The sequence below is a fragment of the Oncorhynchus clarkii genome, chromosome 17 (assembly GCF_045791955.1).
Source record: "Oncorhynchus clarkii lewisi isolate Uvic-CL-2024 chromosome 17, UVic_Ocla_1.0, whole genome shotgun sequence".
Taxonomy (NCBI): Eukaryota; Metazoa; Chordata; class Actinopteri; order Salmoniformes; family Salmonidae; genus Oncorhynchus; species Oncorhynchus clarkii.
Genome location: NC_092163.1, coordinates 50,181,528 through 50,209,078, shown reverse-complemented (window position 1 = coordinate 50,209,078; position 27,551 = coordinate 50,181,528). Strand labels below are relative to the sequence as shown.

Here is a 27,551-nt window from a genome sequence, read left to right as displayed (position 1 = left end):
GTGTTTTGATGCATTTCTAATACCTATTAAATACTGTTTCTGTTAGATGTTGTCTAAGACCCCTTTTCCATCTGTTTGACCAGAAATCAAAGCCTTTGTTTATTCCGAATTTTTAGGATGGGAAATGGTTGAAACATTTATATATGCCTTAATTTCTCAAAAATATAAAGACTCTTAGCTTTCATTTGACACCAAATGTGATGTGCTCCTATGAACTTCACGTTAGTGCTCATGGGGCTTTTTACATGGAAATGCCCACATTCCTTCTTAACACTTTTCATGAGCCAGCAGTTCAGCCATCACAAATTCTGGATGAAGACAAAATATATTCTGGAACCAATTATTCTATGTCAAAAACTTCAAATGATTATATGATTTATTGCAATACAACAAACCTTTAGCTATAGTATGCTAAGGCAAAACAGAAGACAGGAGGTACAATCAGGAAAATATATAGGCATAGTATTTTTCTGATCCAAGCTAAAGTTACCAGAAGTTCTTAATAGGAAATGATTGTCAGATGTGCAAAATAGTATTTATTCTCAAACGATCCACATTTCACTAAAAGGCGGAAGACTAGTTGCATCTGTACAGTACAGTGCACATCTCTGATCTCAGTAATTGTATTAGTGTGATCACTGGGAGTAACAACACCTATAGTCTACACTATTGTCTATCCACCCAATGTGTGAACACTATCCCCTTGGCTCTCACTTGGCAAGAAGTTGGTTTCTTTGGAATGCTTTTCATATTGGCTGCTCTCTCTAGCCCTTCTAATAAAACATAACACTTTCTCCCATTTTGGGTGTGCTGGGATCATAACTGAAACTCATCAAAGCCCACTGCTCTACATGAAACAAACAGGGGTAGCCTGGGGAGAATCCTGAGGCATGAGAGTTAATATTATGGGAGGCCATCAGTACATGATATACACTATATGGTTCTCTCTAACCTTGGTAAGACATAGTTGGACTGTGGCTATGGTTCTAGCAGAGGACATGTGCATTCTTTTGCATTCCGTATTGTAGAAATCGGAGGCTAGATTTGTTCTTATGCTAAAACAATACTTTTTTACTATCCCAGGGGTATTTAGCAGACCTCTGGGTAACATTGACATTATACAGACAGAATGATTTTGGACATACAGTACCAGTCCAAAGTTTGGACACACCTACTCATTCAAGGTATTTTTTAGAATAAAAAATGTAGAATAATAGTGAATACATAAAAACTATAAAATAACACATATGGAATCATGTAGTAAGCAAAAAAGTGTGAAACAAATCTAAATATATTTTATATTTGAGGTTCTTCAAATAGCCACCCTTTCCTTGATGACCGCTTTGCACACTCTTGGCCTTCTCTCAACCAACTTCATGAGGTAGTCACCTGGAATGCATTTCAATTAGCAGGTGTGCCAGTCCATCATTACTTTAAGACATAAAGGTCAGTCAATCCGGAAAATATCAAGAACTTTGAAAGTTTCTTCATGTGCAGTCGCAAAAACCATCAAGCTCTATGATGGAACTGATTCTCATGAGGACCGCCATAAAAAAAGGAAGACCCAGAGTTCATTAGAGTTAACTGTACCTCAGAAACTGCAGCCTACAAAACATCACAGAGTTCAAGTAACAGACACATCTCAACATTAACTGTTCAGAGGAGACTGCGTGAATCAGGCCTTCATGGCCAAATTGCTGCTAAGAAACCACTACTAAAGGACACCAATAAGAAGAAGAGAGTTGCTTGGGCCAAGAAACAAGAGCAATGGGCATTAGACCGGTGGAAATCTGCCCTTTGGTCTGATGAGTTCGTCTTTGTGAGACGCAGAGTAGGTGAATGGATGATCTCCGCATGTGTTGGTCCCACCGTGAATCATGGAGGTGTGGGGATGCTTTGCTGGTGACACTGTCTGTGATTTATTTAGAATTCAAGGCACACTTAACCAGCATGGCTCACATTCTACAGCGATACGCCATCCCATCTGGTTTGCGCTTAGTGGGACTATCATTTGTTTTTCAACAGGACAATGACCCAACACACCTCCAGGCTGTGTAAAGGGTATTTGACCAGATGACCTGGCCTCCACAATCACACGACCTCAACCCAATTGAGATGGTTTGGGATGAGTTGGACCACACAGTGAAAGAAAAGCAGCCAACAAGTGCTCAGCAAATGTGGGAACACCTTCAAAACTGTTGGAAAAGTATTCCAGGTGAAGCTGGTTGAGAGAATGCCAAGAGTGTGCAAAGATGTCATCAATGCAGAGGGTGGCTACTTTGAAGAATCTAAAATATTTTGATTTGTTTAACACTTTTTTGGTTAGTACATGATTCCATGAGTTATTTCAAAGTTTACAATGTTGAAAATAGTAAAAAATAAAGAAAAACCCTTGAATGAGTAGGTGTGTCCAAACGTTTAACTGGCACTGTACCTGCTATGTGAGATGTGAATCAAATCCCACTTACTTTATTGCCTCTGTAGAGCAGGTTGAGTTTGTTTGCTTTTAGTCTTTTTGAGGACAACCTGCAGAGAAGGGCTTATCACCAGCCCAGTAGCAGAAACCTGAGTCCAAAGGTGTGACAACTGAAAACTCCCTTGACCAGACCACAGAGTGCTGCCTGCCTGCAGCAACATGACCCTGTTTCCTCTGTCTATCTGCGTGTGTGTTCGCTATTAGTCAGGAAATTGCCGGCATGCTTGTACATGAGTATCACCAGGGTTAGACAGACAGAGGGTGTACCGGTCATTAGCGAGCTGTGACCTGAGAAAGAGGCCACAAGGGAATGCTATGCTGCAAGGTAAACTCTGTCTTTTCTATGGAAGGCAAATAATGAATATGTGTGTGTATTCACTGAGTCATGATATGAATGTTAGAGCCTGTAGTGTACATGGTGACATTACCCATCAAGAACTAACAAATGGAAGAGTATAATAGGGATCTACAGATCTGTAACTACACACCTTCAAAAATGTTCTCATAAGCACCATAAACAACCCTTTATAAAGACAGCATCACAGCTACAGAAAAACGCTAACGTGGAGAAAAGATGATGAGCCATCAACATAAACTAATATACAGAACATTTTGGAGCAGATTTGGGTGGGCATGTTATTCAAAGCTCCGGCATCCTGTTCATTAAGGGTTCACTGTTCTAAAAAACAACAAAAGGAGTCTGAGGAGATTGCTCTGTAGCACTTCTCCTGCAATGGGATCAGGTTCAGCATCAGAGCCAAAGCCAGGGAAGGCTGCCAAAAGGACAGGCAACATGCTGTCGTCCAGCCAGGGCCGGGTGTGTGTGGGAGGGGGGGGTGATAGGGAGAGAGAACAGTACAGACAAATAACAGACAAATCTAATAAAAAACGAACCACTCACAAGACAACCACGCCATAGGAGTTTCACCGCATGGCCCGGCTACACAACTGGGTGGTTTAGAAGGGATTATGAAAGGGGTGAAAACAAGCAGTGGAAATGCATCAGTATTAGGTTATCAAGCCAATCTAGCATAAGAAGGAAGTAGAGAAGCTTCCCTGTAAAATGTAACGGATGAACAAGAAACGGAGATTATAGAGACATACACACATGCTGTGTGTACTGTGTTGCACGTCTGTGTGCAATCCAGCTAGTGCATGTACAGTATGATCCCAAGACCTTTGATCCATGCGGTCTCTGAGCTTCTTGCGAGAGGCTTTTCTTTTAGAATCCTCTCCTCTCTGTCTCATACGTCTCCATTGCAGGGAATAACACTGCATTTGCAGTGATGCCAAAAGAGAAGTTGACTTATGAAATTCACATATCTTTTGAGCAAAATGTTTGTGGCGATGTGAAGTTGTTTTCTTGCTTGGTGAATCATTTAAAACGCATACATTTAAGAGGAAACAGAGACCAATCACAGTGATAACATTGCCCTTTCCTATTGGCTCATACGTCTTCATCCTCAAGCTCAAATTACTATTAAAATGATTCACTGATGCCTTACTGAAATCAATCTATCAATAAATGCAAGCCAAGCAACCTTGCAGCAGCTAGCTGTGCTGTGCCACGGCCTATCAGAAAAGCAACACTGATCATCAATACCCTTTCTCTCTCTCGTATACATCATCCATACATAAAAACGCAATAACTCACCATGTCAGGTGCCATCTCTAAACTGAAGCTCATTATGGTAGCACAGTGGTTGGGCCTTACAGACAGAAAGAGACGCTGCCATTGTTGTTAACCAACTGATGAACAAAACCAACAGGCCGTGGATGTCGGAGCCCCCTTGTGTTGATTGCTGGAGATCCTCTGTGTGGTTAAGCAGCTGAGAATGAGTGAAGAGGCGGATTTCTCCATAAATTAGCATCAGTCTCTTCCTTGCTCTCTTTCAAGGCCTTGTCTTACACACAGCCAGGCTTTATAGAACAAGAGAATGGCTCCCATGGCAGCTTCAGATGTATGCTGAATAATAGATGGTTGAATGAACAAAAAGGCCTTCCAGTCGGCACAGTGCCATGGTAGAGAGAGAGAGGAGCCATACTGGAGAAGTCTGGCCAATGGCAAGCTGAAGACAAGATGTTATTTACTAGAAATCATTTAAAGTCACACCACCATATAAGGCAACATTAGGTTTCACTACCATTATTACCAGCAGTAATAGACATACAACCCTTCGCCAGTAGAAGTAAGAGTGGTGCTGTAGAGCAACCCATAAACCTCCAGTAGCAGTTCACACTCCTCTCCTCCTAGCCTAGCTTCTGAGGGTTGACTCAGGGGATCATTAACCATAAACCCCTGCAGCACAGTAACTGAGACTAGGTGGGTGGGAGGAATTCTCCCTCTCTCACTTACTGACTCTGCCACTCAACCCACTTAGCAGCACTGATGCTTAAGATGGTTCTCCTCATTCTCTTGGTGCCTGTTCAGTCTCTTGTTCATCCTTATTGTTATACGCCACCCCCTCTGTCTTTATGGTTCATTTGGACGGCTTACATTATATACAGCATTTCTGAGGAGTTCAGGCTTCTCTAGCATGCTAAAATATTCCCTGTATTCCCATTCTTACAGTAGTAGAAGACAATTCACAGTATTATTCTCAATGATCCAGCTCAATCTCTTATTTGCCTCCTTTGTATTTCACCCCACGGCCACTACTCTGAGATGCATAGGAACACAGTGACAGCAGCACGGGCTGGATTATCTAGGATGGCACTGGGTGAAATTGCATCATTGATATAATTTTTAAAACATGTCTCGCCAAGCCCAGTGATAAACATGGTGAATAACAGATTAACACGCTTGACAATAATAAACTACAAATCCCCAACTGCAACCCTGACAGAATTCCCTAAAAGCCTTTACCTCAGGCCTAAAATACCAATCGAATATCTCAGTCTGTGATCCATTATTAGATCCATAATCTCAGACTTTGAAATCAATGAAACAGAACTATGTACAGTGCCTTGCGAAAGTATTCGGCCCCCTTGAACTTTGCGACCTTTTGCCACATTTCAGGCTTCAAACATAAAGATATAAAACTGTATTTTTTTGTGAAGAATCAACAACAAGTGGGACACAATCATGAAGTGGAACGACATTTATTGGATATTTCAAACATTTTTAACAAATCAAAAACTGAAAAATTGGGCGTGCAAAATTATTCAGCCCCCTTAAGTTAATACTTTGTAGCGCCACCTTTTGCTGCGATTACAGCTGTAAGTCGCTTGGGGTATGTCTCTATCAGTTTTGCACATCGAGAGACTGAAATTTTTTCTCATTCCTCCTTGCAAAACAGCTCGAGCTCAGTGAGGTTGGATGGAGAGCATTTGTGAACAGCAGTTTTCAGTTCTTTCCACAGATTCTCGATTGGATTCAGGTCTGGACTTTGACTTGGCCATTCTAACACCTGGATATGTTTATTTTTGAACCATTCCATTGTAGATTTTGCTTTATGTTTTGGATCATTGTCTTGTTGGAAGACAAATCTCCATCCCAGTCTCAGGTCTTTTGCAGACTCCATCAGGTTTTCTTCCAGAATGGTCCTGTATTTGGCTCCATCCATCTTCCCATCAATTTTAACCATCTTCCCTGTCCCTGCTGAAGAAAAGCAGGCCCAAACCATGATGCTGCCACCACCATGTTTGACAGTGGGGATGGTGTGTTCAGCTGTGTTGCTTTTACGCCAAACATAACGTTTTGCATTGTTGCCAAAAAGTTTGATATATCCAATAAATGTCGTTCCACTTCATGATTGTGTCCCACTTGTTGTTGATTCTTCACAAAAAAATACAGTTTTATATCTTTATGTTTGAAGCCTGAAATGTGGCAAAAGGTCGCAAAGTTCAAGGGGGCCGAATACTTTCGCAAGGCACTGTACATATAGTGCCTTCGGAAAGTATTTAGACCCCTGGACTTTTTCCACATTTTGTTACATTACAGACTTATTCAAAAATAGATTACATTTTTAAAAATCCTCAGCAATCTACACACAATACCCAATAATGACAAAGTATAAACGTGTTTTTAGAAATGTTTGCAAATGTATTACAAATAAAAAACAGAAATACCTTATTTACATATGTATTCAGACCCTTCGCTATGAGACTCGAAATTGAGCTCAGGTGCATCCTGTTTCCATTGATCATCCTTGAGATGTTTCTACAACTTGATTGGAGTCCACCTGTGGTAAATACATTTGATTGGACATGATTTGGAAAGGCACACACATGTCTACATAAGGTCCCACAGTTGACAGTGCATGTCAGAGCAAATACCAAGCCAAGACGTTGAAGGAACTGTCCGTAGAGGTCGAGACTGGATTGTGTCGAGGTACAGATCTGGGGAAGGGTAATAAAATGTCTGCAGCATTGAAGGTTGCCAAGAACACAGTGGCCTCCATCATTTTTAAATGGAAGAAGTTTGGAAACACCAAGACTCATCCTAGAGCTGGCCACCTGGCCAAACTGAGCAATCGGGGGAGAAGGGCCTTGGTCAGGGAGGTGACCAAGAACCCAATGGTCACTGACAGAGCTGTAGAGTTCCTCTGTGGGGTCTGAATACTTATGTAAATGTCATATTTCCGTTTTTTTTAAATTTTTTATACTTTTTATAAATTAGCAAACATTTCTAAAAAAAAAATTTTCTTTGTCATTATCTGGTATTGTGTGTAGATTTGAGGGGGGGGGGGAATGAATCAATTTTAGAATAAAACTAACGTAACAACAATTGAAAAAAGTAAATGGGTGTGAATACTTTCCAAAGGCACCATAAAAAAGTGCAGTGAGGCAGGTCCAGGCAACAGAAGGCTAGAAGGCAGGCGAAAGTGTGATCATCCACACTATTAAAGGGTGTAAACAGTGAGAGTATACTGTATTCTTTCTAATTTATCACAGACAATAACTGTGAGTGGAAGGCTAATATGACCATCTATTGTCACCAGGCCTTGACACTGTCTGGCCCAGGGTAAGACAATCAGTCAAATAAAATAAATCTGTTAGTGTCACCTGTCTGGACTCTGGGGAGATAGTGTTAGATGTCCTATGAGAGTAAAACCTCTTTCAGAGTAGAAGCCACGTAAGCCTGGATACAGACCCCACAGGACCTGCCATGTTGTTCAGTCGCAGCACAGACAGCACAGACCGTCCTCCCCTCCGCCTTACTCTCTCACGCACACACACACACACACTACCTTGACGCTCTGAGGGTGCACAGTCACTTCGTAAACATCAGCCAGGCAGAAAACACACATACTGTAGGGCAGGGATCCCCAACTGGCAGCCTGTGGGTAAGTTTTCTGTTAAAAAATAAAAAATACAAATTGGGGGGGGACATAAGACTGTAAAAACACCAGCAAATCAGCTCCAAGTGATATTAATTTTGGAAATCTGTTTCAAAGTATTCCCATTCATAGAGATATTCACATTGTGTGTATAAAACATTACAAACACCTTCCTAATATTAAGTTGCACCACCTTTTTCCCTCAGAACAGCCTCAATTCATTGGGGCATGAACTCTACAAGCTGTCGACAGCGTTCCACAGGGATGCTGGTCCATGTTGACTGCAATGCTTTCCACAGTTGTGTCAAGTTGGCTGGATGTCCTTTGGGTGGTGGGCCATTCTGATACATATGGGAAACTGTTGAGTATGAAAAATCCAGCAGCGCTGCAGTTCTTGACACACTCAAACCAGTGCCCCTGGCACCTACTACCATACCCTGTTCAAAAGGCACTTACATCTTTTGTCTTGCCCATTCACCCTCTGAATGGCACACATACACAATACTCAATTGTCTGAAGGCTTAAAAATCCTTATTTAACCTGTCTCCTCCCCTTCATCTACATTGATTGAAATGGATTTAACAGCTGACATCAATAAGGAATCATAGCTTTCACCTGGATTCACCAAGTCAATCTGTCATGGAAGAAGCAGGTGTTCCTAATGTTTTGTACACTCAGTGTATGTGATAATCTGCAAATGTAGGCAAGTTTTGAAATGATTATGTTTTAGTCAAATATTATATCTGTTTGGGCTTCTTGAGGTCAATTTGCAGTCTACAAATTATTTGTAATTATGTTCTGCCATCCGCTCAAAAAAACAAATTGGCCAGCGGCTGAATCTAGTTGATGATCCCTGTCCTACAGGATATTCTTCCTGACAGAGAGAGGAGACAGACAGAGAGAGAATGCCACCAGAGCCCCCCTGCTGTAGTGGTGTCATGCTATGTTTATTTTTTATTTTTTTATTTAACCTTTATTTAACTAGGCAAATTTTTAGCTACAGTGACAGCCTACCCCAGCCTAAACCCAGACAACGCTGGGCCAATTGTGCAACGCCCTATGGGACTCCAAATCACGGCCAGATGTGATACAGCCTGGATTCGAACCAGGGACTGTAGTGATGTTGCACTTAGACAATGTATTCAAATATAATTGATAACCAATATAAATTGATGCTATTAGCTTCTCCAGTGACATTAATATAGAGGCAATGTGGTGTGGCTGAACTCAAAGGCTCAATAAATGTAAACAAAGGAGCGCAATTAACGGAGCCCCCCCCCCCCCATGACCATGAAAGCCCATGACCGACTCAGAGTTTCTAAACCTTGTCTATTACCCTGGCGTCTTCTAGGGTGAATATAAAAATTGACCTCAGTAATATGATACCTGCTTTCGAACGTTCGTGGTCTCTCAAACACGTGTCCAGCAGCCTCATCAATGGGCCTATAGAAGTTAATTGACAGATAACCTGTCACCTGAAGGCTGGGTACAATATAATTATATGCAAAACAGCTACATAGATAGGGATGCTGAAGAAAAGGTGACCAAACCACAGTGATGGACGCTATGTCTAGTACTTGACGAGCCCTCAGCACTGGTAAGGGGACCAAGCAGGCACAAAAGCTAAACGTCGATTTACTAATGATCTCCAGCCTATGCTTCCCCAATTCTGTCTCGTGTAATTTAGCTTGCAGGGCTATTGATGCAGTTCCACAAGGTCAAAACATTTCTGAATTTGCATATCCTTTATTACGCACCTTTGACTTGCGTTTCATATTCTCCTATGATCTCCTTGTCCTTCTTGACTCTGGTTTGAGATGACATTTTTCGTGGGGGCTTGGGCAAGAGGTCCTCTGTGATGATTCTCGACTCAAGCAGCGTTGTTCTCCGTCCTCTGCTCTTTGTGTCCGAATAGCTCAATGCAAAAAATGTAAACTCAAGTTAAGTAATGCTAATCACTTAATGAAGAAATGAAACGCGAAATTCTATAGTGAGCTCCCCAATGCTCACCTGCAGAGGGCTATGTCTATTTTATATTGAAGAGAAGTACTACGCTTTTCTTGATAAAGCATGCCATCCAATGCAAAAGCTGCAGCGGAGAAAAACAAAACCCTTCTACTCAAAGCAAGAAAATAATGGAAATAGAATGATCGTGGATGTAGGCTAGGCGTTCACCCATTTCGATGATATCTTTATTTCTAGAGTGCCCAAAAATGAATATTTGTGCGTTCGCAGTGGACCAGTCTTTGATTAGCTGTGCGCTCTGAGAATTTGCGCTGCAGGGACAGATGAATTGAGTCGAACGTCACGCGAGTCTCCTCCCGTTGTAGAACTCTCTCTCTTACTCTCACTCACTCACACATTTTGTTGCAAGAAATGTGGTATCTGTTAGGCAGTTGTTTTTCTTTAATTTGATATGATTTCTTGCAATATCGGCTAAATAGTGTCTGATTCTGCCAGTTAGAGTCTTATTCCGTCATAAATCATATCACATTTTATTTGTCACATGGCAGAATACAACAGGTGTAGGTAGACCTTACAGTGAAATGCTTACTTACAAGCCCTTAACCAACAATGCAGTTATAAGAAACATACCTAAAGAAATAAGAAATAAAAGTAACAAATACTTAAATAGCAGCAGTATTGTGCAGGGGCACCGGTTAGTCGAGCTAATTGAGGTAATATGTAGGTAGAGTTATTAGATAATAAGCAGAGAGTATGCAGCAGGCAAAGGGGGGGGGGGGGGGGGGGCAATGCAAATAGTCTGGGTAGCCGTTTGATTAATGTTCAAGACTTTGGAATAGAAGCTATTTAGAAGCCTCTTGGACCTAGACTTGGTGCTCCGGTATCGCTTGCCGTGCAGTAGCAGAGAAAACAGTCTATGACTAGGTTGGCTGGAGTCTTTGACAATTTTTAGGGCCTTCCTCTGACACCGCATGGTATAGAGGTCCTGGATGGGAGGAAGATTGGCCCCAGTGATGTACTGGGCCATACACATTACCCTTTGTAGTGCCGTAGTGCGGTCAGAGTCTGAGCAGTTGCCATACCAGGTAGTGATGCAACCAGTGCTCTCAATGGTGCAGCAATAGAACCTTTGAGGACCAATGCCAAATCTTTTCAGTCTCCTAAGGGAGAATAGGTGTTGTCGTACCCTCTGCACGATTGTCATGGTGTGCTTGGACCACACCATTGTGGTGAGGGGAACCTCTGCTGTCATCGGACTCTCACGTTAATGTGTGCAGACATCACACACTGTTATCACACACACTTGATATTTATTTATTATTATTTCACCTTTATTTAACCAGGTAGGCCAGTTGAGAACAAGTTCTCATTTACAACTGCGACCTGGCCAAGATAAAGCAAAGCAGTGCGACACAAACAACAACACAGAGTTACATATAAACAAAAGTACAGTCAATAACACAATAGAAAAATCTTATAGATGACCTGGTCAAGGGCAGTCAAGTCTGGGGTGAACCAAGGGCAATATCTGTTGTTAGTTCTACATTTTTTGAACGGGGCATACTTATTTAAGATGGTGAGGAAAGCACTTTTAAAGAGCAACCAGGCATCCTCTACTGACGGATGAGGTCTATATCCTTCCTGGATACCCGGGCCAGGTCGATTTAGAAAGGCCTGCTCGCTCAATTGCTTTAGGGAGCGTTTGACAATGATGAGAGGTGGTAGTTTGACCGCGGACCCATTACGGACGCAGGCAATGAGGCAGTGATCGCTGACATCCTGGTTGAAGATAGCAGAGGTGTCTTTAGAGGGAAAGTTGGTCAGGATGATATCTAAGAGGGTGCCCATGTTTACAGATTTAGGGTTGTACCTAGTAAATTCCTTGATAATTTGTGTGAGATTGAGGGCATCTAGCTTAGATTGTAGGACGGCCGGGGTGTTAAGCGTATCCCAGTCACCTAACAGTATGAACTCTGACGATAGATGGGGGGAAATCAATTCACATATGGTGTCCAGGGCACAGCTGGGGGCTGAGGGGGGTCTATAACAAGCGGCACCGGTGAGAGACTTGTTTCAGGTGGATTTTTAAAAGTAGAAGCTCAAACTGTTTGTGCACAGACCTGGATAGCCTGCAGAGTTCTGTCATACTATCTCTGCAGTAGATTGCAACTCCGCCCCCTTTGGCAGGTCTATCTTGTCGGAAAATGTAGTAGTTGGGGATGGAAATGTCAGGATTTTTGGTGGCCTTTCTAAGCCAGGATTCAGACATGGCTAGGACATCTGGGTTGGCAGAGTGTGCTAAAGCAATGAATAAAAGAAACTTAGGGATGAGGCTTCTGATGTTAACATGCATGAAACCAAGGCTTTTACGGTTACAGAAGAATGGGAGTGGTGCTGGGGACTGCAGGGCCTTGGTTAACCTTTACATCACCAGAGGAACATGGGAGGAGTAGGATAAGGGTACGGCTAAAGGCTATAAGAACTGGTCGTCTAGTGCGTTCAGAACAGGGAGTTAAAGGAGCAGATTTTTGGGCGTGGAAGAATAGATTCAAGGCATAATGTACAGACAAGGGTATGGTAGGATGTGAGTACAGTGTAGGTAAACCTAGGCATTGAGTGACGATGAGAGATGTTTTGTCTCTAGAGTCAGCAGTTAAGCCAGGTGAGGTCACCGCATGTGTGGGGGGTGGGACAAAAGGGCTGTCTAAGGCTCTACAGTGAAGTAAGAAAATAATCACTAACCAAAACAGCAATAGACAAGGCATATTGACATTAGGGAGAGGCATGTGTAGCCGAGTGATCATAGGGTCCAATGAGTAGCAATATGTGAATCGGGGAGCCGATTCAGTAATTGCTACTACGCGAGGCGAGCTGGAGACACAGCGATTCAGACAGCTAGCGGGCTGGAGCTAGCCGATGGGCCATCGGCGACGTTGCAACGGAAGAGCCTGTTGAAACCACCTCGGACGATTACGTCGGCTGACCAGTCGTGATGGATCGGCGGGGCTCTGTGTCGGCAATAAAGGGTCCAGGCCAATTGGCAAAAGAGGTATTGTACCCAAGAATTAGCTGATGGACCTCTTTGGCAAGCCGGGAGATGGGCCTAGCTCGAAGCTAGCTCAAGGCTAACTGGTGCTTGCTTCAGGACAGAGACGTTAGCTAGGAGTAGCCACTCGGATTGCAGCTGGCTAGCTGCAATGATCCGGTGTAAAGGTTCAGAGCTTGCGGTAGAAATCCAGAGATGTGGTAGAGAAGAAGCATTCCGATATGCTCTGGGACAATATCGCGCAATGCAGACTGGCAGGTATTGACCGAGCTGAGGCTTGCTGGTGTCCGAGTTAACGGTGAAGACTGCTAGCAGTGGCTAACTGACTACTAGCTAGTAGCTAGTTAGCTGGCTAGCTTCAGATGGGGGTTCTGGTTCTAAAGTATAAAAATAGCAGATCCGTACCACATTGAGTGAGGTGGGTTGCAGGAGTGTATATTCAGTCCGTAGATGGAAAGTGAGATTAAAATATATACGAAGAAAATGAGGAAAACGATAGATAAAACAATATTTACACGGGACAAGACAAAACACACGTCCGACTACTACGCCATCTTGGATGCTAATAGGTCCTGTAGTGGGGTGGCAGGGCAACAGTCATGTATCGGTAGGGGGATGTGATGGGAAAAGGTCTGGGGGTATGTAAGTCCTTGTGGGAACTGTACATGACTGCATGTTGCTTTAATATGCAAGTAGAAAGCCAATGTGTGTGTGTAAGGGGTACATAGGTGTGCAAGGTCAGTGTAGTGTTGATAGTTAAAGGTAGGCTTGTGCTGTTTGTTCCAGGGTTAAGTGCCTATTCAAGGGCCCATCTACAGATTATTCACCTAGTCGGCTTGAGGATTCACACCAGAGACCATTTGGTTACTGGGGCAACACTCTTAATCACTAGGCTACCCTACATGAATCCTATTCCGTCAATGTGACTGGGATTATACATCAACACCTCTTTAATATCATTGAAACTCAATTCCAAGTCTCTGTTGGAAATCATTCTTTGTCTTCATGGCACTTCCTGCTTTAAATAAAGATTAATAATTGACTTATTTATGCCCATCGCCCCATGAACAACATACAGTAGGCCGTCAACGATGCTTCTCCAGCAAACTTAACTTTGGGCAGTCTTCTCCATCTCATTCCAGGAGTTGCCCATCTTTCTGTGCTCTGTTTAGATGTAATAATAATAATAATAATAATAATAAAGGTTAGATGAAAAACAATCCCTCACATGAAGGATTGCACACAAACACTCACTCATTGTATGTTGGATCTGTAGGTTGTTTTGCTAAATGGAGGCGTCATAGATGCAAGTACTGCAATGTGTTACACATGCAGAAGATGATGATTATAGGCATGGCAGCAAAGATGTGAATGTTTTGCTGGCTGTGCCAATGTTATTAAAACTGAGTTCTAAACATTGTGTTGGCTCTGGATCTGAGTGTGAAAAATGGTCTAGCACACATTAGAAGCAAAGGAATATACTGTAGGATTGATGAAACTCAAAACTCTGATTGGAGACGGCTATAAAGATGAAGTACTATTACGTTATTATAAACAACACAATGAAAAATAGCAGTGCTCCATTCTGAATCATTCACACACATCTGATTCTCACTTTTAGTTCAAGTGTTCAGTCAATTAAACCTATACCACATATGCGCTTGATGTTTTACAGTAGTGTCAAAATTTGTCATCTTTGTTTGTAGGCTGGCTCCTCCTTCCTGTACATCTGTCTGCTATGTTAAATGGGGGATGGCAGTCATGTATGCGCATAACTTGACTCGCTTGACTCGTTATTTTCAGCTCCTAGTGGAGCAAAGGGCCTCAGCGGTGCATCTCCAGCGAATTCTGTTCTGGGCGGTTTTCTTGACTTCATTCCAGGTGGTTCCTACATGCCTTTTTCATCCCAGTCTCCACAGTCCTGAGTTTATTATATATTTTTCTTCTTTTTGTGGATCTATTTGTAAATATCCAAGTATTCTGCTGAACACTGCACATTGCTCTATAAGAAATGCCTGACTTCACTTGAAAGACTTCCTGCCATCTCCCTTGGCCGTGAGACATCTTACTGTCTCACATCTTTATATACATCAGATTTTATGTACAAATTGTTCCAGATATGGACTCTGCAGACCAATGTAAGGTAGAGTAAAACAAACAACATTTTTTAAATGATTCAAGACCCTCCTCTCTTGACACTTTTAATTGGAAAATAATGTCCGTCAATCGCATTACCACCCTACAAGATGAGTCAGAGGTTGTCTTAGCAGATGCGCAAACTGTTTACGTATCACCCTCCATTAATTATTGGAAGATAGGTAGATAATGGCTTTTAAATTACCGTGATGGCACTCAAGTGTAAAGCTCATAATTGTGCCTGAGCCTTGTCAGTGGGAGTGGGTTGTGACATGAGCTTGGCACAGTGCTTCCTCCTATGAAGACATGCTAGTACATAAATTAGATGTGGAGATGAAACAGTCTGTCTGGAGAGTCTAATTGATCTGAGAGAGTGGCTCTCTAAGCCCCCAGAACGTAAATTCCTGCTTGTCTGGGCAAACTCTGAACATGCCCCTCATGCCTCAGGAATAAAGATGCCAAAAATAGGATGTGGTTTCTCCCTCCACCCTGCTTACCGGCCCAGTGCTGTCTGAAGATATTTTCTGGCTGATGAACACCTGCCTAAGGAGAATACACAGCCCGGTAAGTAATAGTAGCTGTATGAGCTGATGCATGAACATCATTGTGACCTTTGACCTTTTACCATAGTGTCTGAATGAAAAATACATGAATGAAATTACAGATATACTTACCTGGCAGGGCAGACACCTTAATCATGAAGGAGATTCACCCAGGGAGAGGCTCAGCTGCTGCACTCCGGCTGTGCTGACCGTTGCAAATTCTCCAAATGTGGCAATCTCCACTGCATCATTTGTGGTAGTCAGAGCATAAAAATAGATTTCAGGAGTGCGCTTAGCTACTCATTTTACTGTTAGTGTTGATAAGTTTGTATGAAGTGAGGTTGTTCTCTAAAAACAGCTTCTAAACTGAACTAGTCACTGGTCAGTGAGGAAAACAGAGAAAAGAGGAGGGGGAGACCCATTATTCACCTGTGATGCTGACCAGCTGTGTTGAAGCGCTAAGAGACTTGGAGAAGAAGACCCCTAGAAGACCAGAGTGACACCCCGATGGATTCTGATCCTTTGTTTACCACAAAAAAAATCTGAGCCTCTCCCCCTCCCTTCTCCCCCTCATTGCTAGGCATCTCAGGGGGGAGGAAGCCTGGGAAACTATGACTTCACTGTTTTTCCGGCACAAAGATCCATTGTGAAGCATGTTCAGTATTTCATTCTAAAGAGCCAGAGTGGGAGCCACTGCTAGTCTCCACACCAAACTGAGGCACAAGGGAAACAATGTCCACACCCAGGGATTCTGTCTGGGCCTTGTCAGAGAAACAGAATTAGAATCATACTGTAAGAGAGAGAAATAATGAATATAATATGACACTTTGGTATTTGAAACCCTACATTGAGGTTAATTTCTGTGGTGCTGTGGTGTTTCTCTGTAGATACTTTCTATAATATGAAACAACTATTACAACTAACTTTATACAAACTGGATATGAAAAAGGGGTGTCTCTTTACAAATGCAGCATATTATCTCTGCTTGGGAATATTCCCCCAAAAAACTATAAGTGAAATATCCAAATAGTGTAAAATCCAGCAATATTACACCTTGGGATCAGTAGCTAAATTAATAATAAATTTCGTACATATTATACCACTGGGAGAAAGGAGAGTGTAATCATCTGTTGAAGTAAAGAGGTAGGAGTGAGCGAGTGTGAATACCCGACTTGACCTTTGACTGCTGGAGGTCAGAAGTCAGGGCTCATCAGAGGTATGAGATTGCAGAGAGGGGGATAAGCTTCCAGGAGAGATCCATAATTTTCCTCTCATCTCTTCTCCTCTCACTCGCTCACTTAATCCATCCAGGGATGGCTTTGCATGGACATTATAGCCTTTCATATTACCAATAATCCCTGAGAAATGACTAAGGCGCTGTACACTCCCAGGCTCAGAGGAATCCCTAATGAGAGCTATATACAGTACTTTCTCCAGTGTAGGATTGGTTTCCTCACAGTCCATAAACATTGTTACTCACAATAGACATGTCATACCTGAATGGAAAATAAAATGAGTCATGTCACTTTCTGTCTATTGATTCGATGCGGTGGGTGCCAGCGTTGGGTTGCATTCGCTTCATATTGATTAAGTTTAGATTCTCTCTCAGTTCACCAAAATGACATTTTCGCGAAGGTCTGCCCTTTACAGTGACAAGAAATATGCATGAGATGACTGCTGACATAGCTGATATCTTTGGTGAAAAATGAAAAATCCATGCCAAATAATTACTATAAAATAACAACATTCACTGGAACAGAAGAAAAAAAATGATACCTGAAAGAGAGCGACCCTGCTCGCCGTATTTGCTGGTTTGTGACCCGCTAGCATCGCAGGAATAAGGCAACCTCAAAGTTACACACAGGTAGGGGAATTCCATAACAATACCTATTCGTTGGCATTGTTAGTTACCCATTCTATTCCACCTTATGAAAATACATAAAAGAAACATGTCTCGTTATGGTCCTATTAATTGTCATTACCCAAGACATACGTGCCCCTGTACACTCATTAGAAATCTTCAATATTTCCTGCATCATAAACTGGCCTCAAAGTTTTTATTTTATGATCCACATCTGGATCTCAGCTGCACTGGGATCTGTATTGTTCTTTGTCACTGTTAAGTGAATTCAATTTATGAGTCACTGAATTTAATTTGTTCAACTAAGTGAGAGAGGCTCGGGACTCTTTCTAGTTTACTAAAGGCCTTGACGGAAATCCAAGGGGGAGGAGTGGCGGTCTAATACTATGGTCAATCATTTTCAGGAGTTCCCTGATAATGTCCCTGATGCCAGGTTTCTGCAAATGCTTAGTACAACATAACACAATTAGGGCTGTCAAAGTTAATCAGTTAACTTTTTGTAATTTTAGTGCACCGTTTTTCATAATTCTTGTAATGCTTTATATAGAAATATTACTTGAACAAATATTGAATTTCGCCCATAGGGAGCGATGTCTGCATAGGGGTGCAGATTGTAAACATGCACAGAAAAGCTCTGGCGAGGACCATGGGGCCAATACGTAAAGCTTAATAAAGAGCAGTGATATTAGCAAGATCAGTGTGCGGGTTTCTTCTTTTTTCTCTACTATAGCCCATATAAACGCATTGAATAACACATTCATGAATGGAAAAAAAGTCAGTTAAAAAGACAGTCCAATAGTAATAATAAGGTTTTGAAGTGCCTGTCCTATATTTAGGAGATCTAAAGAAAGCTCAGTAATATATTGTAGTTTTTTTGGACACACATTTAACCCCTCATTTTTGTTGGCACAAAACTACCTCCATACTTCCATTAATTTATATGGGTTACCTTCAGATGAGTCCCGTGACACTTGTGGGGGTCATAGTTCAAAACGAAGAACACCATCGTGTTCTGTTTCCACAGAGTGGTCATTTTAATTTGCAGACCAAACCGTTCGGATGCTACAGACGTGAGAAGACCAATTATTTTTATATATTTTTTAAAACATTTTCAGGATGTCTCACGGTTCGGCCACCAAGTTCGGCCACCTTCCACCGCAGATGCGAAAGGCCAACATAGGCAGATTCGGTGGACTGAGACGCAGAGATCTGTAGCTTAGATTGACAGATTTTGATGGGGATTGTTGTTATGTTACTTGGATCATAGACTCTTAATCATGGTTAATCACAGCAAATCCTGCAATTACCTCGGTTAAATGTTTTCTATCGTTTCACAGCCCTGAATAGAGTACATCTTTATTTTCCATGGTACAGTGAATAAAATAAATGTGTCTTCTGCTCTCATTACTTAACTTCCCCAGATGGCACACAACACACACAAAGTTGTGAGGAGCCCTGTGTATAAAAATGAAGAGCTAGTGCTTTTGTACATGAAGTACAAGTAAATATAGTAATATGACAAAACATCCAGTGGGACCCTTTGAATTACCTGATTCATATGAAACTAGAATCCTCAGTATTCCTCCTCTGTATGTATAACAAAGATGTATACCTATTTAAACCATGCAGTGTTTGGTCAATGCTACAAACTAGAAATGAAGTGCATATGTGATCATATTGACTTAAAAGCAGGTATAGAATCTTATTAGCACAGCTCGTCTAGCAGTCACTTATCCCCTTATGAGTAATAGCACATTGAGAGAGACCCTGTGGAACACTCTCACCAAAGACCTTCTAAATCCCTAAGGATTTTTCCTTTATCATACGTGATTGCTTAGAGCTCCATTTCATGCTAGTGAATAAAGTCATGCTGGAGAGCCAGAGCCTGCATTCTCAGCTTCACTCAGTGGGAGATTATAGGCCCAACACTGAGAATAGAGGAGAAGTGTCAGAGGGTACCTCCCAAATGTTACCCTATTCCCTTTATAGTGCACTGCTTTTGACCAGGGCCTATAGGGAATAGGGTGCCATTTGGAACGTACATTGAGTGTGAGTATAGTTATCCAGACAGACACTCCGTGGCCATCTGACACTCAGCAGAAGTGGCAGGAGTGGAAGCTCTAATTGTGCTGATTGGATGGACCAGAGGGGAGGGGCAGACAAAAGGAGAGTGTCACTGTGGCCTCTTATGAGTGACCCCAGGGCTGTGGGATGCTGATAGAGGACTATAATAGGGATGGACAGGACTGTTTGGTACAAACACATAGAGGTACCTCATACTTAACCCTGAGATGAGTTACCAGATCTCACCATGTGTTCTATTGGGTTTTTATAAGCCTCTATCTATCCTCCTCTCATATCACTTATTTGACTAATAACATTATTTCATATAATACTGATGGATTTGATCTAGAACTTACCTATATGTTTAAAGTTCCTGCAGTTTGAGATAGTTTTTGTATAGATTTCTCTGACCCTCTGTCTGCAGCACCATGTAGCCACCTGCTGTGTGGGAGTGTTCTTTCTCTGGCGTCAACAAACACCCACGGTCCTCTCAGACTCCACACAGACTAATCTATGTGTGACTTTTAACATGGAGGAGTACAAAACTCTATTAGCTTAATTAGCAAACTCAAATTATGTTTGATTGTTATGGCTTCACATGTACAGTATTAAGAATAGTGCAGGATGGTGTGCTTCTTGCAAACTTAGTTACAATTAGAGCCTTTTCCTGACCATGACCAGGGAAAACTCTGAGCCCTTATTATACCTGGCTAGTTGTAACATGTAGTTGCAATACCACTATCTGTTCACCACTTTTCACAAAGAAAAAAAGGCACGTTCTGTGGGATGTTCCCCAATATACAGTATAGCTGGTCTGGTGTTCGATGATAGATGAGAGTTAACTCAAGCACTGAACTAGACTTCCAGCCGATGACAAGCGCTGCTGCTCGTCTCGTCACACTTTCACAAGGGACAATTCATCAAAGATGTAGATGTGACATACAGGAACAGTTATTCTACTCCCCGTTTACTGGATAAGTATGGATAAGTGCTAAGGATGGGTGGTGAAAGGAAAGTGAGGGTTGATTTTCAAAACCCCAGATGTGTAGGACTGACCAGACTACAACTATGGTCTGAACAAACAAATAAAGGGGTGTATGCAATATATCCTAAGCATGAAAAAGACGAATGCATGATTCCTCAAGAGAGCAGAGGTGACACTGTTTAAACATTATAGGCTTTCATCCCTCCCTCTTGGATATGGCATGTCTTATACAGCATAATAATAAGCCATTTTATCAAACATAAATATTGCTAATGTCAGTTAGACCTACTTTTTCATTCCTTTTCTGGAAAACAGTGGATAGACTGAGAGGAAATACAGTTCTCATGGCCACCCTTCCATTGAGTGCTCATTTTCCTGGGCAAGCTGTCAGGTTCCCCTAATTATAAACAGAACGTACGCTATGAAACGTATATTGGCCTGGGAGAAAGATGTCAAACAAATACAGCAGTTTTGATAAGCTACCCACTTTAAAAAATATATTTGTGTGTGTGTGTGTGTGTGTGTGTGTGTGTGTGTGTGTGTGTGTGTGTGTGTGGAATGGCTGACAAAGTGGAGTGTGTGAGGGGTAACAGAGGATCGTGTTTGGTGGATGGATCTTTCAGGTGGGCAGGCAGCTCCAGCCCCTCCAGCCCCCTTGCAGCAGGGAGCAACAAACAATCCAATCTGGACCACAGAAACCCAGTCCTGTGATACAGGCTGCCATGGTGTTGTTTCTATTCTTTCTCTCTCTTTTCTCTTTTTAGAATTTCAATTCATGCATTCATTTTCACCCACTCAGTGTTGAGTTAGGGTGATCAAATCAAATGTTATTTGTGACATGCGCCGAATACAACAGGTGTAGGTAGACCTTACCGTGAAATGCTTACTTACAAGCCCCTAACCAACAATGCAGTTCAAGAAATAGAGTTAAGAAAAACAAATGTATTTAGTAAATATTATCAATCAAAAAGTAACACAATAAATGAACATAACAATGAGGCTATGTACAGGGGGTACCGGTACTGAGTCAATGTTGTGGGATACAGGTTAGTCAAGGTAATTTGTAAAGTAACTATGTGTCACGTTCTGACCATAGTTCTGTTAGTTTATTCTTTGTTTTAGTATGGTCAGGGCGTGAGTTGGGGTGGGCAGTCTATGTTTGTTTTTCTATGTTGGTTTTTGTGTTTGGCCTAGTAGGGTTCTCAATCAGAGGCAGGTGTCGTTAGTTGTCTCTGATTGAGAATCATACTTAGGTAGCCTGGGTTTCACTTTTGGTTTGTGGGTGTTTGTTTCCATGTGAGTGTTTGGGCCACACGGTACTGTTTCGGTTTTCAGTTTATTCACATTGTTTATTGTTTTGTATTTCAGTGTTTGTTTCAATTAAATATCATCATGAACACTTATCACTTTGGTCTGATCCTTCTTCCACCGACAACAACCCTTACACTATGCAAATAATCAGGGTGGCCATTTGATTAGTTATTCAGCAGTCTTATGGCTTGGGGGTAGAAGCTGTTAAGGAGCCTTTTGCTCCTAGACTTGGCGCTCCAGTACCACTTGCCTTGCGGTAGCAGAGGGAACAGTCTTTGACTTGGGTGACTGTAGTCTTTGACCATTTTTTGGGCCTTCCTCTGACAACGCCTAGTATATACAAACACCTTAGCCAAATACATTTAAACTCAGTTTTTCACAATTCCTGACAATTAATCCATTTAAATAATCCCTGTTTTAGGTCAGTTAGGATCACCACTTTATTTTAAGAATGTGAAATGTCAGAATAATAGTAGAGAGAATTATTTATTTAAACTTTTATTTCTTTCATCACATTCCCAGTGGGTCAGAAGTTTACATACACACAATTAGTATTTGGTAACATTGCCTTTAAATTGTTTAACTTGGGTCAAACGTTTTGGGTAGCCTTCCACAAGCTTCCCACAATAAGTTGGGTGAATTTTGGCCCATTCCTCCTGACAGAGCTGGTGTAACGGAGTCAGGTTTGTAGATCTCCTTTGCTCGCACACGCTTTTTCAGTTCTGCCCACAAATTTTCTACAGGATTGAGGTCAGGCCTTTGTGATGGCCACTCCAATATCTTGACTTTGTTGTCCTTAAGCCATTTTGCCACAACTTGGAAGTATGCTTGGGGTCACTGTCCATTTGGAAGGCCCATTTGCGACTAGCTTTAACTTCCTGACTGATGTCTTGAGATGTTGCTTCAATATATCCACATCATTTACCTCCTCATGATGCCGTCTATTTTGTGAAGCGCTCCAGTCCCTCCTTCAGCAAAGCACCCCCACAACATGATGCTGCCACCCCTGTGATTCACGGTTGGGATGGTGTTCTTCGGCTTGCAAGCCTCTCCCTTTTTCCTCCAAACAAAACGATGGTCATTATGGCCAAACAGTTCTATTGTTGTTTCATCAGACCAGAGGACATTTCTCCAAAAGGTACGATCTTTGTCCCCATGTGCAGTTGCAAACCGTAGATGTTTTTTTTTTATGGCTGTTTTGGTGCAGTGGCTTCTTCCTTGCTGGGCGGCCTTTAAGATTGTCGATATAGGACTCATTTTACTGTGGATATAGATACTTTTGTACCTGTTTCCTCCAGCTTCTTCACAAGGTCCTTTGCTGTTGTTCTGGGATTGATTTGCACTTTTCACACTCATTTTACTGTGGATATAGATACTTTTGTACCTGTTTCCTCCAGCTTCTTCACAAGGTCCTTTGCTGTTGTTCTGGGATTGACTTGCACTTTTCGCACCAAAGCTCCTTCCTGAGCGGCATGACGACTGCGTGGCCCCATGGTGTTTATACTTGCGTACTATTGTTTGTGCAGACGGACGTGGTTCCTTCAGGCATATGGAAATTGCTCTCAAGAATGAACCATATTTTTGGTTTACAATTGTTTTTCTGAGGTCTTGGCTGATTTCTTATCGGTCTGTGAACAATTTTTGGAAAAATTACGTGTGTCATGCACAAAGTAATGTCCTAACCGACTTGCCAAAACTATAGTTTGTTATTAACAAGACATTTGTGGAGTGGTTGAAAAACTAATTTTAATTACTCCAACCTAAGTGTATGTAAACTTCAGACTTAAACTGTAGGCCCTGGATTTCAGGAAGCTTGGCCCCAGTATTGCACTGGGCCTTACACACTACCCTCTGTAGTGACTTACAGTCAGATGCCGAGCAGTTGCCATACCAGGCGGTGATGCAACCGGTCAGGATGCTATCGATGGTGCAGCTGTATAACTTTTTAAGGATCTGGGTACCCATGCCAAATCTTTTCAGTCTCCTGAGGAGGAATGGGAGTTGTCGTGTCCTCTTCACAGCTGTTTTGGTGTGTTTGGACCATGATAGTCTGTTGGTGATGTGGACACCAAGGAACATGAAACTCTCGACCCGCTCCACTTCAGTCCCGTCTATGTTAATGGGGGCCTGTTCAGCCCTCCTTTTCTAGGAAGGCTAGAAGATGTTTATAGTACAAAACTGCTTTTAATGAAGCATAGCAAAACAATTCCCTTAGATTGGGTTTAGCCAATAACGTTGGGCTTGGCAAGGGCCAGGTGTGGTATTCTTAATGTAACTTTAAGTTACATAAGTTATTGCTCACATCCAGATAGATTGCAAATAACTTTAGGCCTGTAAAGCTATTTGCGGTATAATCCGATTCTTGTCACTGTAACATGTGAAGTCCTTTGTTGGAGTTTTTTTTAAATCAGACAACCAACAAATCAATATTTTAATTCCCAGTCGACTGTTTATCTGCTTGCCAGTTCTGCATGCCTATATCTAGTCTATTCACCTGTGGTTCACTACCACCCTCTTCTGGTGATTTATTGTAAACTCATCGCATGCCTCCTATACTCTCTGCCCAGGGTTGTGAAATCCTGGGAAATCTCCAATTGGGAAATATACCATGGGACTTTTTGTGGGGATTTTTTGCACACTGACTTACTCTTTTGTTCTCTTTGTCATCAAATAAGACTTACTCTTCCATACAAATAACAGGATTTACTTAGGTTTTGAACTTCAATTGAGTAGTGCTAGGTTCTGAACAGAGTAAAAACTCAAATGAACAACTAAGAAAAGCTCAAACCAAGTTTATTCACCCACTGGGTCATACAGCTGCAAAGACAACATACAAGTCACACAAGCACATCTTTATACCTTCCAACTAGGCAGAGTCATCTCCTTGCATGTCTAAGATAGGAAAGTAGTGTCTGTTGTTAGGCAGAAACATAGTAGATTCCTCTTACTGGTATTGTCATGGCCCTGCCTAAGTCTAGGACCCTCATGGGCTTGGAAATATGTGTGCGTGAGATAGGACTGTGTTCAGATGGCCTTCATGGTGGGCCTCTGTGGCCCACCTCCCAGCAGTGTATTTTGTCTTCAACTGTTGACCTTATCTCGAGTTGAGTTCCACATCCCTCGTGGTCCTGGTTCCGCAGCAACTGACCTGCCTTATCAGGTACTAAAACTAGACTACTGTTGCCCTTTGCCTCCCTCCTTAGGAACATTCATATTCCACGATAACATATTTGAACAGAATATCAACTTTCTGCACTTTCCCTTTTCCCTCTCGGTAACTTTCCATATCACTCAGTAACTTTCCACACACAGAGTTCCTCTGTACCCTTCATTGACACATTCCTTATACATGTAAAGTAATCAATAAGTTCTGGTATGGTAACATGAATAAGCATACTTCAAGCTAGAATCCAACAGTAGCCTAACATTGTACATTGTAAAAAAAATGACCTGTCCACTTATTAAGCTCGTTGTTCATATTTTGTCCTTTTTTCATCCTTAGTTGTTCACTCAGACTCTGATTTAATGTCCATGTCCTCCTTTGTGTCACTCTGAAGCTGTGTGCTGGACCCTAGTTCTGTTCCTGGCTCAAAAAGGTTAAGGTTCGCCCTAATAGCCACCAATTTCTCCACTCTGTTGTTTGTTAAACTGTTGCCCACCTTTGTTTTGGTTTTCCCAAAGAATGCTCTGAGGCGCAAAGAAGCTGCTGATGTTGGTGGGATCTGAAGGATCACAGAGGCGATGGGTGACAGGGCCTCAGATGCACAGAGACCCTTCCACCAGGTGTAGGGAGAAATGTGCTGGCATGATTGCCATATCCCATCCCCATTCCAAAGGCCTTGCTTGGTAGAAAACTTTGCCAGACTTGCCAGAACTTTGCCCTCATCAAGATTGAGGTGGTGTGAGAGGGTAGAAATCACATAGTATGCGCTGTTGATCTGTTCTCCAGAAAGTATTTGTTTCCCAATATGCTTTGGATCCAGCATGTATGCTGCAGCGTGAATTGGCTTGATACAAAACTCTCCACACAGCTCCAGAAATCGAACAACTGCCGTCTCCTCTGTGTTGAGTAGCAAGGCTGAAGGGAGGGCTGTGCTGATTTTGTCTTTTAAATCAGCAAAAAGCCTGAGAACATCTGACAAGACAGCATCCTCTCCTTCAATCTGATCAATGGCAAATGCGATCGGTGAGAGTAGCGTAAGATTGCGAACCACTCTCTCCCAAAACACATCATCAAGCAGTATTTTCCTGATGGAGATTTCAATTTCCACAGACTGTGATCTTGCCATTTCTTGCAGAGACTCCTTGTCTTTCAGAAGGTTGCTGTACATGGTGACAACCCCAGCCCATCTAATGTTGCAGGTCAGTTTCAGTGTGGAGTTATTTTTCTTTGTATTTTTATTGCTGTAGGTTGCTGACACTTCCTCTTTGCTCCTGACATCCTGTACAACTTGCTTGGCTGTCTTGTATAGTGTTTCCATTGTTTGCAAACTCATGATGTCCTTGATGAGTAGGTTAAGCCCATGAACCATGCACCCAATAGGTGTAATGTGAGGGTAGGCCTCCTCCACTTGTGCCCAGGCAGCCTTCATGTTTGCAGCACTATCAGTAACAACAGCAAACACCTTCTGTGGTCCAACGTCATTGATTACAGCCTTCAGCTCATCAGCAATGTGCGTGCTCGTGTGTGTGTTGTCCTTTTTGTCTGTCGTCTTGAAAACCAATGGTAGAGGAGTAGAGACTATGTAGTTTATGATGCCATCCCCTTGTACATTTGACCACCCTTCGGAGACAACAGCAACACTGTCTGCCTTCTCTATTGTTTCCTTCACCTTTCCTTGCACTCTGTTGAACTCAGCTTCCAGTAAATTAGTAGACAGAGCATCTCTGTTTGGAGGAGAGTATCCAGGGCAAATAACATTGAAACATCTCTTCCAGTACACATTCTCACTGAGCATGAGGGGTGAGCCGGTGGCATATACAGCTCGAGCCAGGCACTCATCGGCATTCTTCTGGCTGTGGTCTTCCATTGTATGGCAGAACAATGGTTCTTGTGCGCTTTGATATAATGTTGCATTTTTGCATTTGGTTAAATGCACCTGCAACTTTGTGGCATTCTTTACATACTGCTTTGTACAGTAGTTGCACATGTACATAGTCTTCCCATCGTCATTAATGGCTGGGGTGAAATGCTTCCACACATCTGATACTAAACGTGGCATTCTTCCCCCTATAGAAATAAAGTGGGAATGTTTAAATTAGCCAACACATAACAGCATGAAACAACATAAAATGTTAAAGGCAGCCTACAGTATACACTGGGAAATTAATAAAACAATAAGTTGGAAGTATGATTAGCCTATTGGGCTTGAAATGTTTTTATATGCATGTGTTTTAGCTTGTGTGGAAATAGATACGTGTGTAGTTATTTAAAGAACAAGATGATCAATCAAAACCATAATCAACGTACCTTACTCACTAGGGAGGATATCGTTAACAATGGGATCCTGTCCTGATGTAGCAAATATAATATATGTATTGCTGAAGTATAAAGAATGGCTCCTTTCAAAAAGAGTACCGTGTTTCTCCACATAAAAAATACAGAAGTGCTTCTAAAATTCCCAACATTACAAACAGTCCGTTGAAAATTTTCATGGAAATTTACCGGAAATGTACCTTTTTGCCACCAGCTGCTATACAAGCTAGTAAATACAGCTATATAATGTTCGCTAAGCAACTTTATCCATGATAATATAATAATAACACGTCAACGAAAATACGTTTATCTACTGACCTATTTGTATTAATCCACAACAAGTGATAAATCAGAAAGGAATATGAAACGCGGAACTTTTTATTTTCGTTGCTGTAACCCGGAAGTAC

At 42.0% G+C, this 27,551-nt stretch overlaps 2 protein-coding genes and 1 non-coding gene across 5 annotated transcripts in view; 1 reads left to right on the top strand and 2 right to left on the bottom strand.

Moving 5' to 3' along the window:
• LOC139371041 (SLIT-ROBO Rho GTPase-activating protein 3-like) overlaps positions 1-9,953 on the bottom strand; it is a 117,922-nt gene extending 107,969 nt beyond the window's left edge. For both annotated transcript variants that reach the window (XM_071111078.1, XM_071111079.1), the window contains exon 1: positions 9,516-9,953. In XM_071111078.1, coding sequence (XP_070967179.1) covers positions 9,516-9,582 — 67 coding nt within the window. In that variant the 5' untranslated portion in view covers positions 9,583-9,953. The remainder of the gene's footprint in view (positions 1-9,515) is intronic.
• Positions 9,954-15,571: 5,618 nt separating this feature from the next.
• On the top strand, positions 15,572-15,732 carry LOC139371524 (U1 spliceosomal RNA). The gene has a single exon (XR_011627268.1). It is a non-coding gene; the product is annotated as a U1 spliceosomal RNA (small nuclear RNA).
• Positions 15,733-24,444: 8,712 nt separating this feature from the next.
• LOC139371040 (uncharacterized) lies at positions 24,445-27,545 on the bottom strand. Of its 2 annotated transcripts, none has more exons than XM_071111077.1 (2): positions 27,139-27,545; positions 24,445-26,898 (listed from the first exon to the last, which is right to left on the bottom strand). In XM_071111077.1, the coding sequence occupies exon 2, from the start codon at positions 26,888-26,890 to the stop codon at positions 25,175-25,177; it is 1,716 nt and encodes a 571-aa protein (XP_070967178.1). In that variant the 5' UTR covers positions 26,891-26,898; positions 27,139-27,545; the 3' UTR covers positions 24,445-25,174. The 2 variants fall into 2 exon arrangements, with proteins under 2 accessions (XP_070967178.1, XP_070967177.1); XM_071111076.1 differs by having other exon boundaries at positions 27,463-27,545.
• Between the last annotated feature and the right edge of the window lie 6 nt (positions 27,546-27,551).